Source organism: Cyrtonyx montezumae, unplaced genomic scaffold (genome assembly GCF_038088225.1).
Source record: "Cyrtonyx montezumae isolate F1298 unplaced genomic scaffold, pur_monq_1.0 scaffold_3, whole genome shotgun sequence".
In the NCBI taxonomy this organism is placed as follows: Eukaryota; Metazoa; Chordata; class Aves; order Galliformes; family Odontophoridae; genus Cyrtonyx; species Cyrtonyx montezumae.
This window is the reverse complement of record NW_027072034.1, coordinates 50,203,690-50,216,578: the sequence shown is the minus strand read 5'-3', so window position 1 is coordinate 50,216,578 and position 12,889 is coordinate 50,203,690. Positions and strand designations below refer to the sequence as shown.

Here is a 12,889-nt window from a genome sequence, read left to right as displayed (position 1 = left end):
ATTTCTGTTTCACCCCATAGCTTAAAACTATTCCAGAGGTGGGAATAAAAACAGATTGTTCTCTCCCTGAGGAAGTTCTTAGAGCAACTTTCAAATGATTTCTTTCTTTGTGACATTTGAGCTTTTTATCCTCTATGTAAATACTATTCCTTGTATGTTATATCTCATACAGCTGATAAATTCAGACACCTCTGTTTGGATAATGTGCAGTTTTCCTTTAGTAGCATATCAGAAGGAGTTTTAAACTATTCTGTATCAGACATGAAGTCGTTTTTATCTGAATTACTCCTTGATCCTCAATTGTTTTTCAGTACCACAGTTACTGGAGGGACTTCTTTGTCTTGATACTTGAAGGCATAATCATAGATTCTTTGTAGCAGTGATTATGTTGTAGGTATGACCAACTGCATTTGTTTGGTTTCCCTTAGGGTAGTAGTAAATCTTTTGCTTTACAGCACTTTGAGACTTTCTAAGTCTGCTGTTTGTAGAGTATTGCTGCCTTACAGATCTGTGAAGCTCCTCACCGGATATTGATAGCCACAGTCTACAGGCTTTGTGAAAAACAAGCTTATTGATCAGTAGTATGTAAACTTTCTGCGCAGTACTATTGTCTTTCTCATACCTGTTTTAGTATTTTTTGTGAATTGTTCATTCAGCTAGCAGTATCAGAAAACATTAAATCTCATGAAACACCCATTACAGCCCTTCTTCCAGATATTTTTTGTAGACTTTGAAACTACTTAAAGCAGAAATCTATTTTTTTTTTAACCATCTCATTTGGAAGAAAATAACTAACGTTTTTAGCACCTTCTTAATTTGTCATCTACAAGTTTTTCTCATTTGGCAGTTATTCAGGATTTTTTTTAGGAGAACATGTCAACCCTTTCCATGAAGTTGAATTTTTATAGCTGTTCACAGAATAACAAAAAAAATAATATAGATTACATCTTGCAGCAGCTGCTGAGCACTCTCCATAGTCTCTGTCCGCTTCGTGTGTGAGCTTTAGAGAATGAAAAAGATTTTGAGTTGTGGGACAGCCTGAAGATAAGAAGGATTAGTGGATCCGTACCTTTTCGGTCTGTCTGTCTTTTTTTTTTGTCTTCTTTTGCAGAATAGAGGCCATGCAAGTCAGTCTCACTGAGGAATATGTTCTGTGGGTTGTCACTGTCCAAAGTTAGGATGCATCCACCATATTGTTGCCCAGAAGTGCAATATTTGAGGAGCAGTCAGCAGTCTGTCTTTATCCTTGGCATTGTTTTATTATCCGTGCAACACTGCTTTGGTTCTTGTTCTGGTCACAAAAATATATCTTCAGAAATGTTTCAGAGCTTAATAATCCTTATTGGGAGGTTTCTGGGGCTATTTAGCCTTCAGACCAAAACGTCAGAGTGCATTGTGGTTTGCAGGCAAAACAGGAAAATGCCCCTTCTCTCACAACTTTGAGTAAGAGCAAGTTGGGAAAAAATGAAATCTGGGTCACTGCTTGTGATGAGTAGGCAGTTAGCAGCCTACCATCTACGGAGACATTTCCCCCCCTCTGGGAACCAGCAGAGGAACATCAGAGCAACAGAATCCCAGAGCAAGTTATTAGGCCTCCCTTGTGTACGACATTTCTGCTACCAGATACCATTTTTCCATTATTGGATTGTTAACCCCAGTAAGGTTTCATGTTATATATATGTTATTATAGATCATAATAATCTATGGAGAGTTTTACTGGAGTGAAACTGGAGCTTTATGCAGTAGAAAAACAAGCTCAGCAATGTCATAATGTCACAGTAGACTGTAGCACTGCAGATAGTCCAAACTAAGGTGGAAATTAAAGCCCCTCAAATTAGTGAAACGCTGTGCAGTTTAATTTTAGAGCTAGACTGTAAATGCAATTGCACATATAAAGGAAGGAGAATTACGTGACCCAATTAATGAGAGCAGAGTCGGAAATGAACTCTTGTATTCTGTGGTTCACTTTGAATTTTTTAGTGTCCTTCTTTCTTTCCTAATTTTCTCATCTGTGAAATGGATAGGTTGGCCAGGTGGTGTAAGCTTTGATTAGTGTTTATTAACTGCTTTGATTGCTCTTTTAGCACTAATTACTACACTCGTGTCTTTGTGCTTGGTAGTGAAGAGGCTATCCGACTTCTACTAGCAACCATAAAATGCAGGAAGCTGAGGATTCAACTCAGGACGTGTTGTACTTAAGGTACAGGATGGTGTGTGGAGCCCAGCCAGACTTCTGCTTTATGTGCCCTGGAAAGGAATTAATTTTGAACTCTCATGACGCAAAGAGCCTTTAGGCAGTACTTGTATCACAGCTTCACAGTCTGCTGTGTACAAACCTATGAGGTGCAATCCTACATGGATTTGGAATCAGCAGAATCTAAGGCAGGTGCTGGAGCTGAGCTTAGTCTCTCTGTTCGCTGCAGGTGTCTCATTACAGGAGAGGAGGTCCGTTCCAGAAGCCTGTGGCAGAGGGCAATCTGTATGATTGTTCTGCTCGGTAAAGCTTTACCTCTCTGTCACTTTTCAACAGGAACTTGCAAGCAGAATATGACCGTTTGAAGCAGCAGCACGATCACAAAGGATTGTCTCCACTGCCGTCCCCACCAGAGGTGATGCCAGTTTCTCCACAGAGTCCCCGCGATGCTGAACTCATTGCAGAAGCCAAACTGCTTCGCCAGCACAAGGGCCGCCTGGAGGCTAGGATGCAGATTCTGGAGGATCACAACAAACAGCTGGAGTCACAGCTGCACAGGCTGAGGCAGCTGCTGGAGCAGGCAAGTCCTCAGGCCTTTTCTGAGATCTCTGTGGAGTGATTTTCCAAACAGGGTGTGAACTGTTGCCCATAATGATAGCATACCACAAAATCATATCTGTAGAGACTAGTCAGCAAAAAATGTTTAATTGTTCAAAACTGACTTCAGGAGACAAGGTAAAATCATACTTCAGTGTTCTTATTTAAGTCTTCTTTTCTGTTCTATTCAGAATTTAAATCTATCGGTTGTGTGGATATACTTAAAAGCAAGCAGAAAATTGTGTGTATTCGTGGTATAAACAAAGAATACGGAGATATAAAGACTTGTGCAACTGTATGAAACTGTTAGTAACAGTGTCTTCTTTTTTCTCTCAATTTTCAGCCACAGGCAGATGCCAAAGTGAATGGTACAACACTATCATCTCCTTCTACCTCTTTGCAGAGGTCAGACAGCAGTCAGCCAATGCTTCTTCGTGTAGTTGGCAGCCAGACTTCAGAAACCATGGGTAAGATAACCAAGATCAGATTGTCATAAAGAAATAGTTACAGTCTCATTTTCCAGAAAAAAAATAATCTTTAAAGGCAGAAGCTGTTCTGCTGCCTTGTTCAGTTCAGGTGAGAATGAAGTAGATATTTGCAGCAGACTTCGATGTCACCTGGCTCTTTACATTTTCACTGTGGCTCAGGCTTTTGGTTTTGATGCTACACAGTAGCATAGATATTTTGATTTTAAATGCACAGGTCACTCAGGGCTTGAATTCTGAGAACAAACATCACAGAGAAGCTAGTTGACTGTTTGTACAGATTGACTTTCAGCTATTAAGTATAATGTGGCTGATGGAAATGTACATAGTATTAATTAGGGCAGAGAGATTAAATGTATGATTAGTCATCCCCACGTTAACTGAGGTGATGGTATTTTTAATATGTCATTGCTTGAGCAGGAGGATAGAGCTGTCACTCTCCAGCAGCTCGTGTAGTGGCTCTTCTATGTAAATGTCATGGGAGTTGTGGAATAAGGTTAAGTAATAATATGCCATGAATAGAGATTAGAATTGTTATTTCGGTGCTTTTATTAACTGTTCTGTAGCATTCTTCTTGATTCCCTGTCTGTTCTATAATTGGTGAGTATCTATTAGCCAGTGGTAAGGATTCATAGATAGATACATTAGGTTGGAATTTTCTGTTAGTGAAATGCAATCATCCGTTGTAGAATCTTTAAGCACAAGTACTTAAATTATTTCATCAAAATAATATTTGAAATTGGAAATTAACATTCAACTTCATAAATAAAAAGGTATTAAGTGTGCATCTGAAAGAGGCTACTGGGAAGTGGAAGTCTTAAATGGAAACTTCTGTTTACTGCGGTTAGTGAAAGAGTCTGTCACAGTGAGAGCTAGAATGGAAAGAGATGTTCTTGTTGGTCTGAAGTTGGTCTGAAGGTTGTTCTTCCCTCCTGAGTGTGGATGGAAATGTCAACTTGTACTGGTATCAAATAAGATGCATTCTATAGTCTCTGCCACCAAAAAAAAAAAGGTTAAATAAATTGTAGGAACGCTTAAGTTAAATATTGGGGGCAAGAGTACAATGACAGATAATGAGAATTTCATTTAATTCCTTCTGTAATTACGTTACTAGAGAGTAAATATTTTGCTGTGGAGTAATTTTCAGTGGCTTTCTGAAGAAATGTCATGATTTCATCACACTAAGTATGCTAATTAAAAAGTCTTATAGTTTCATAATTTTTCCTTTAGTAGGCTAAAAAAACAATAATGTACTTCCTTTCATTTGACTTGATCTAAAATAATTCCCATTTAATATGTGAGACTGGAATTAATTAACATGCACATAATCATTTTAGCTGCTAAAACCTTGGTGTTTTTTTATTTGAAACAGATGTTTAGATGTGAAATGGGTTTCTTTCTCTGACTGAAACAGTATGTGAAGGAACAGTGAGATGTTGAATTGTTATGGATACGATCATGCTGAGACTCAGGAGTGCAGCAGGGTCAGCAGTAAGGAACAGAGCTTATAAAAAGAATTACTTATTGCAGCTAATACTGTTTGTTGTCACCTTTCACACCAGAAGGAATCGTTTGCTAGTTTGAGACTTTTTTCCAAGCATAATTTAAAGTATTCCAGAATTGTTAATGGAATTAGAATGGTGTTATAAATAATGCTTTCTTACAAGAAACTTGCTCCCAGTAATGAGGGAGTCATCATTTTCAAGAAAATGCCAAGCATCCAAAGGTCTCTAAAGACAATGACGTAATACAGTGGTAGCTTTTTTGTACTTTTGTTTCTGACAGGAAACCCACCTCTCTGCTTTGTATCTCTGTGCTTTTTCAAGGAGCAGTGACTCTAAAGAGCTTTTTGCCAGTGGTGTTGTCCAAGCTTTTGATGAAAGCAGCAACCCACTCAGAACCTAATTTGGAGATCCCTTGATAAACAGACACCTAAGCAAGTTGAAAATCTTAAATGGGAAGGCCCTAATCTTTGGCTTTCCAGTAATGTAGTGGTAATGGAGATTCTCTGGGCCATGTGAGCCAAGAGGTTGTTGCTGTACTTCAGTTTGTTCAGGTACCCACTGAACATTTGTGATCCACCCAGCTCCCCATGCCCCATTCAGAAACACAAATAGGGAAGACTGGTTTGAGTGGAGAGGTAATGAACATCTGAAGGTTGCTTGGCTGATGTCTTGTGTTATTTACAAGGAAGTGCTCAGAAAAACCATCCAAATGGGAAAGAACAGATGCTGGAAGGACGTTCATTTTGCTAAGGCACCTCTGCTGTTGTAGCATTTGATGCAGAAATAGCTCATGATGTGAGCTGAGTGTCTGGCTTGTGAACCCACCACCAGCAGAAAGAGCTGAACTAACTACAGCGGTCTCAGCAGCTGTTTTTTGGACCATTAATGGAGTAAGAAAAACTGTTCATATGAATTAGAAACTTCTTGCAGATCCTTTACCCCTCTTCATTACAAGTAATTCTTGACCATTAAGTCTTTTGAAACTCCTGGCCCTAAGGTGAGGCCAACGCTAAGCCAAGTCATAAGGAATATATACAGCTGTGAAGAGCTCTATTAGCAGCCTCCCTTTTAGTAGACTTCATGCTGGTGTGGAGTACTGACAGTGTTTAAAGGATCTTAAAGCTAACAGCAAATTAGATGATTTATTACTGAAGTTGAGTAGGGCAAGACATGTTTGAAAAAAGGACCCTTAAGTTGTTTTCAAAATAAGGATGTACCTCTCTGTGATTATTACAAAAGGCAAAATTGGTTTTGTATTTTGATAGAGATAAAAGAAATCCAGTAAAAGAGTCTCACTGAAAGTATCATTTAGGTATATTCTCTTTTTAGATGTTTTATTCCTATGAGTGGCAAGGGTTCTACAGTAAAATAAACAGATTGATTTTGGTTATTGGAAACCATGACCAAAATAACTCCAGTTAAAATAAAATATATTGAATTTCCCATTAAGCTACTGCCCTGTGATCATGTTATAGAAATTATTCAGTGGGAGAGATGTATTTCGCTTTATTAAACTGCTGCTAAACCCTTTTAAAGTACAATTGAATGTTCTTGGAGCGCCAATCTGATGCAATTAAACTGTCAGAAATATTAATAGTGATGCAGATGAGAATCTTGGTTTCTACTGGCCTAGGCAGCTAGGTAAAGCAGTGATAATGTGTATCCAGCACTGTTAGAAAGCTGCTCAGTAGCAGCACTCACAACAGCCATTTCTTCTACCATTAATAGAATAAGAGAAGCTGAAACGAGGAGCGTTGTCTATAGAACTAAATGTTCCTAGCAGACATTTTGCTCCACTTCTGTTACCAGAGCAGGTTGTTTCTTACATTTCTCACTAGAAATTTAAGTCAGGGTTAATTATGCAAAATTCATTGGTGAATTTTACTTAGATCCTTAAACCTTAAAGAAAAGAAAAGAAAAAAAAAGAGGGTGAGAAGCATAATAGTAAGTAAAATCCACATTGACAATTTTCATTGTGTAGTAAGCAGAGAATGTGGTCAAGTCACCGACCTTAACTTCGTGAAGGACATATGCAATAGTGGGATGTTTCCAAATGATTTCACAAGTAGCTTCAATGCAGTGGTTTGGATCTGCTTTCCAGGTGAGGACGACCTGCTCAGCCCTCCCCAGGACACAAGCACAGGTTTGGAGGAAGTGATGGAGCAGCTTAACAACTCCTTCCCCAGTTCCAGAGGTAAGCCCAGCTGCCCAGGAGCATGTGCCAGTGGAGGAGGGCATTACTCTCTTGTAAACAACTTGTGGATGTTCTGGGCAGAGTGGAAGTTAAAACTGCATTCTCTTCCTTCATGTTTTCAGGTGTTTGGGTTTTGGTTTCCATTCTTTTGCTGTTACTTTTTTTCATTTTACCAATTGCTGTAGATAAACCTGTCCCGTTTAGACTGGAGAAGCAACCTGCCCCTCCTTTACCTTAAGGTATGTCCACAGCTACATAAGTGGATGAAACAGCATCCTCTCCGACTCTTGTTTCGTAGCTTTTTATTCTTTTCCCTTTTGGCCGTGTTCCTTTTCTCACAGCTTCTCTCCTTCAGGCTGTCCCCTTTCTGATTTATTTCATTCCATTCTACCACGTTTTTCTTCCTGCATTTTTCCGAGAAGAATGTGCTTCTAAATAAAATTGAATTCTAAATCAAAATTCTTGACCTTGTAGCACGTAAGTTCAGAGTGACAGAGGAAAAACAAGTGGGTGGCTTGTTTGTGCAGCATAGGCTGCATACAGCCACAGCATTTTGTTCAGTGCTTCTCTTTTACTGATTGTTTGCTCAGAGTAGACATTTGTATTCTTTGGAATTCATTTTTGCACCAAGAGGAGGTCTTTTCTGAGTCCAGGTGAAATACCTTGCTGCCGAAGAAGATGGCATAAATTCATAGCGGGAGAGCAGATGTGCAGGATGTTACCTGTAGCAGTAAAGAAGGCCCAGATGTAGTCCTCTTGACAATGGGAGGCCTCGAAGTCTGTTAATACTCACCATCATGCAGCTCCTCTCTTAGATACCATTCCCTGCTAACTAGGAGTGGAAAGAAATTATTTATTAGTGACTAACGAAAAGTAAAAGTTCATGGGTAAAAGTAACAGAACGTGCATACTAGTGGAAAAAAAATGGAAAATTTTAACAGTATCAGAAAGTTAAGGTATAACTTCGCATCTCTGTTCTGTTGTTACAGAACATGGTAATTTAAATGTGGAGTCAGAACATACTTCCTCATTTTATTTCTCTTTTTGATAACTATAATAAAAGAGATTGCAAGAAATACATTCTGTGTGAAGAAATGATGAAGAAAAAGTGGTGAAGTATTTGCTGGGACAGTCTCCTACTGAGACAAATGAGAGCAAGTTAGAATTAGTATGTTCAGATAGCGCTGATTCAGAGATGTTTTCCCAGTGCTTATAAATATGATATCTTTATTTTTCTGTCTCTTGCTTGTATAGCAGAAAGACTCCTCCACAGTACTTGGCCTCTGTGGACTCTGTAAGCTCTCCTGTCCCTGAAATCATATATCACTCATATCAAGTTTTCTAAAACACAGCTGCTGTTTGTTCCTGTTTTTCTGCCTGACTAGCAGCCATAAAGGACAAAAATATTCTCTAACGGAGAGAGTCTGACAAAATCAAGAGTTCCTACAGGGCACTTCTAATGGGCCTGACCAGACCTATTCGGAGCTTTCTAAGAATCCATCTCTTCCCCTCTTTTTGGCTACCCAGTAAGATTAGTTCATGTGGGAGAAAAAGTTGTTCACTTCTTGTGACTGTTATTTTACAGTTGGGGCTAAAGGGATCAGGGCTGCGTTTCATCATCTTGCTTTGTTCTTTATTCTATTTTTTGATGCCTTTACTCTAATGGTAGGTTTGTATAATTGCTTTTGATTGAAGAGTAGGAATGGTCAAGCCGTCCATAGAAAAAAGTAGTTTCTACTGCAAATGGCTTTCCAGTCACTGACTGATAGATAAGGTTACTGAAATTGTCAGTTTTGCTGAGACCTCATACACACTTCAGTAATGGAGTTTTCTTCTACTCCGTTTTAATGATTGATATTCTCAGTTGAATATCGTGATACTGCATAAACAAAACTTACATCAACAGACATAATGGCATTCCAATCTTAGCTGCAGCAACATAAGATGGTGCCATCTGTGTGCAGGCAGATCCCACAGGTGTCTGGGATCTTACTCGTCATTTACAAGACTGAAGATGGGGGGAAAAGGAAGCAAAGCTGATTAATTCCAGCAAAATGCTGAACTGGGGGCCATTTTGCTGTTGAGACATGCAAATCCGTATCCCTGGCTTCATATCTATAGTATCAGAGCAGCCTGAGAAGGGAGTGCAAGATAAGGATTAGGAAGTGGTGAAAGTACTATTTTATTTCTTTACATAGCAGGTTGCATAACATCTCAAGCCACTTGTTCCATTCAGGAAACAGAACAGTAAACCCAAGCAAGCAATGAGCACAAATTTATGAAGGTTAAATTTTCTTAAATTCATTCTTTTTTTTTTCTTTTTTTTTTTCTTAAGTAGAATTAAAAAACAATCTGATGAAAGAAACGCAGTCATCTCAGTTTGGCTTTTGGATCGCTTTCTGACTGAGTAGCTCAAGAAATATTATTTAAAACTTAAATTCAAACTACGTGGATCAAGTGCAACCACTCGTAATGCATACCATCTTTAAGAGCTCAGAATAGCAGGATGATAGATTAAATGGGCAAGGATGACTAGAATTTGAAATAACTTTGGTTTTTTCTATACTAATGTTGTAGAAAGAGCATTCTACTATGATATTAATAGATCGTGCAATTTCAGAAGAGCTAGAAAGGACATAATGCACACAGCAAAATCTACTTAGGCTGAAAAAAAGAAGAGAATTAAAAAAATGAAATCCAGGAAGGAAAAAACATCCTTCCAAATAACCTGAAATTGGAATAAATGGAGGAAATCTGGGGGTCTATTAAAAGCCTGGGAAGTTACTGCCAGTGCATTACACAGGACTTTGCTTTATGAAGCTTTTATTTTGGCCTTGAAACAAAGCAGTAAATTACACGGAGTCTGTTAATTTCCACTCACCTAGAGATAGATCTGTTTTGATGATGGTATTTACCAAACCTTTGCTACCTATAGGTGCTCTAAAAGAGACATCAAGGCTTCATAGCATTCATTTTGAATGTATGTTAGAAAAGCATGCATTAAACAAATTGTGTCACAGATCTTCAGGAACAGATTTCAGATGAAATAACTAGTATTCCTGTGTACCTTTAATAGGTGCTTTGTTTCTTCAGTTTAACTTCTTGGCAAGTCTTAGTGTTTCCTAAGTAGTGCAGGGCTTCCGTGCTCTGTGCACTGCTGAAAGCTTTGTAGGTGCTGAAAGCCATTTGATTTCTGTGGAAGAAAATGTTGCTGAATACCTGATGATTGCTATCCCTGAATAGTTTTTCTTTCCTTGAAGCCTACGAGGTTTCTCATCCATTCCTGCTTTGCTTTGCTGCTCCCAGCAAATTCACCACTGTTGCAGCTGCTCCAGACAGCTGCTGTGCTAACTCATAGCAGATGTCAGAGTCAGAGGTCTGACATTTAGTGGAAATCTACTATTAAATACCACCTCAGTGGTTTATTTGACCCTGCTAGACAATGGGGCACAGAGGAGAACATTTTCACACTGTGTTGGTGCCCAGGCTCCTGCATCTCCAGGGAATTCTGTCACAATTAGAAAGTAAGATTGGCAGGACAGTATTTGAAAAGCCAAATTTGTCTCTCCTGCAACACTGAGGACACGTTTGCAACATTTCAAGTGGATCTCATGGTGGAGCAGGCCATTTTGTGGTTATGGTTTTGTGGCAAATGCTTTTGGTGAGTGAAACTCACATGAAACTCAGAAGTGAATTTCAGGACAGCCCTTGAGTTACTGAACTCAGTAGAGTTCCCCGCCATGTCCGTGCAGAGCAGTGCTTGTGGAAGTGGGAGCAACGAAGATGTGGAAGTGGACACCTTTAGGGAGGGATCAGCATTCACCATAATTATTTAACAGAGTGCTGCCTAATACAGATGTTGTCTCATGCAGCGAAATTACAGGATCCTATGGCATGAAATAAATGGCACTAAGAATAGTGTAAGTTACGCTTCACTTTTATCTCGTTCACATAAAAGCATAGCAGACATGTTCTTTTCTCTCAGCCTTGCATCAGCCAGCCTCTGTTGCTCTGTCATGAATGGGATAATGTTGTAAGTGGGACTAGCAGCTTTGATCACTGCAAATAACAGAATTTCTCTTATTCTGGCAGCTAAACGGCTCATGACTCAGACTTTTCTTTCCACAACGTACTGAATTAGAAGAATACACTGTAGTAATTACACTGTAGGGAGCTCTGGAAATACTCTTCCAGTTGAGCTAGCTTGGCTTCTTCTGGAGCGTATTCCTCCTCTCCGTGCTGTGGTCCTCTGTAGCACATCTCTTGGCCCAGGTGACTGAGATTCCTTACAGCTCTCCTGGGGCAGAGTGCTGTACTGTTCGTAGCAGCTGAGCTGCTCTGCAGAGTTCTGCAGTAGTGATGTGGAGGGCTAGATCCTTCCTGACATTGAGTACTCAGTCCTGATGTAAACTGAAAATACATTAATAAATGTCGTAACGCTTCAATCCACTTTTAAGAATAAAAAGGACTGTTTGCAGATCTCTCCTCTAGAGCCTGCCTCTCTCCTGCGTTCTGTGCAAGAGGAGCAGTGCAGTGGATGCTTTGTGCTCTGCACTGATCTAAAGCTGCACAGATTCATGAGGCTGCTGACCCTTTTTCTGCTCTTTGTGAAACACTTGCAAACTTATTTCCCTGCCTTTCTACTGCGGGCCGTGATGCCTTCCGAAACTTGACAGCAATTAGGTCTCTGTTGTGTTGACCAGTGTCTTCTCTTTTGCATAGCTTTCTCTGCCCCAGTTGTCTCATACATTTACAATGACATTATTTACAGCAGCTCTGGGGGCAAAGATCTTTCTCTTCCTTGAAAGTGTCTGCCTTAGAGACCCTTCTGCCTAAGACGTGTGGTCTGGCAGTACCAGTGCTTCAGTAATGTACCAGTGGCAGTGGAACACGGCTTCTGGAGGTGGCGAGTGTCTGTTGTCGCTGGACACACAGTGGGTACAGGGGGAAGTGTTTCAGCTGTTGATACCCACCCAACTTCCTTCTCTTAAAGCAAAGCACACCACAACAAGTGTTTGAGAAGAATCTGTTGGATCAAAGTGTGGCTTCTAGGAAGGTTTGTAAGGGACATCTTTTCAGCTGCAGTCGTTACTGTCTGCTCGGTTTTCTTGTTGCAACTTAGAATTGTTGAGAAGCTTTCCTTTTTTTCCTTTTTACTTCATTTTCCTCCTTCTTCGTACCTTTGCTCTCTCATTGTTAAATGCATGCAGATCGACTTGTTGGAAATACCTTCTGTACACTTATCCTGAATGTGAGAACAGTAATATTCCATCTAATGGCTTTAGGTGAAAAATGTGTGTGAATACACCTATGTGTATACATGAATGTACATGTGGATACATTGCCTACACACATACTTGTGTAGGCACTGATCAAGAGATGTGTTTCAAAATAGAAGTTGGATAAACATGATTTTACCACCAATGCTAATTGGAAGAAGTACACAAATTGACAGAATGTGCATGCCCAGAATGTGAATCAGATTTTCTCTTTCATCCTTATCCTCAACTGAAAGGGCTGTGTGTTGGTTTTAGAGGTTTTCTCAAGTGTTTTTGCTAAGTTAAAACCAAACAGCAGATTACAGAACTGTTCTTGAATAAATCAGCTCAGAATTGTCAGTGGACTTCAGTGTACTTTCAGTCTTTGTTTAAAGCAGAAATGCAGTTATTTTATGTAAAGTTCCTAAATGGAAACTGAAGTGTCTTTTACGAAATGAAGAATATATTCATGTGTGTGTTGTTGTTTTTTTTTTCTTTTCTGATATTTCTTCCACTTCCTCTCTCTGTTCCTAAAGGAAGAAATGCCCCTGGAAAGCCAATGAGAGAGGTTAGTGAGATGCAAGCTCACTGCCATGGCTTCTGTTTGTCACATCTTGCTTTTTGTGCCCAGCATGCGTGTGACAGCAGCACGATTT

The 12,889-nt window shown here is 39.5% G+C and overlaps 2 protein-coding genes across 16 annotated transcripts in view; one reads left to right on the top strand and one right to left on the bottom strand.

Annotated features, from left to right (window-relative positions):
• The window catches only part of GK (glycerol kinase), a 499,514-nt gene that overhangs the window by 308,715 nt on the left and 177,910 nt on the right, over window positions 1-12,889 (bottom strand). The window lies entirely within an intron of this gene.
• DMD (dystrophin) overlaps window positions 1-12,889 on the top strand; it is a 961,436-nt gene that overhangs the window by 940,717 nt on the left and 7,830 nt on the right. For 6 of the 15 annotated variants that reach the window (XM_065741530.1, XM_065741533.1, XM_065741528.1 and 3 more), the window contains 5 exons: window positions 2,531-2,774; window positions 3,135-3,258; window positions 6,883-6,975; window positions 7,098-7,214; window positions 12,770-12,801. In XM_065741530.1, coding sequence (XP_065597602.1) covers window positions 2,531-2,774; window positions 3,135-3,258; window positions 6,883-6,975; window positions 7,098-7,213 — 577 coding nt within the window. In that variant the 3' untranslated portion in view covers window position 7,214; window positions 12,770-12,801. The remainder of the gene's footprint in view (window positions 1-2,530; window positions 2,775-3,134; window positions 3,259-6,882; window positions 6,976-7,097; window positions 7,215-12,769; window positions 12,802-12,889) is intronic. The other 9 variants (XM_065741536.1, XM_065741534.1, XM_065741541.1 and 6 more) reach the window with 3 other exon arrangements.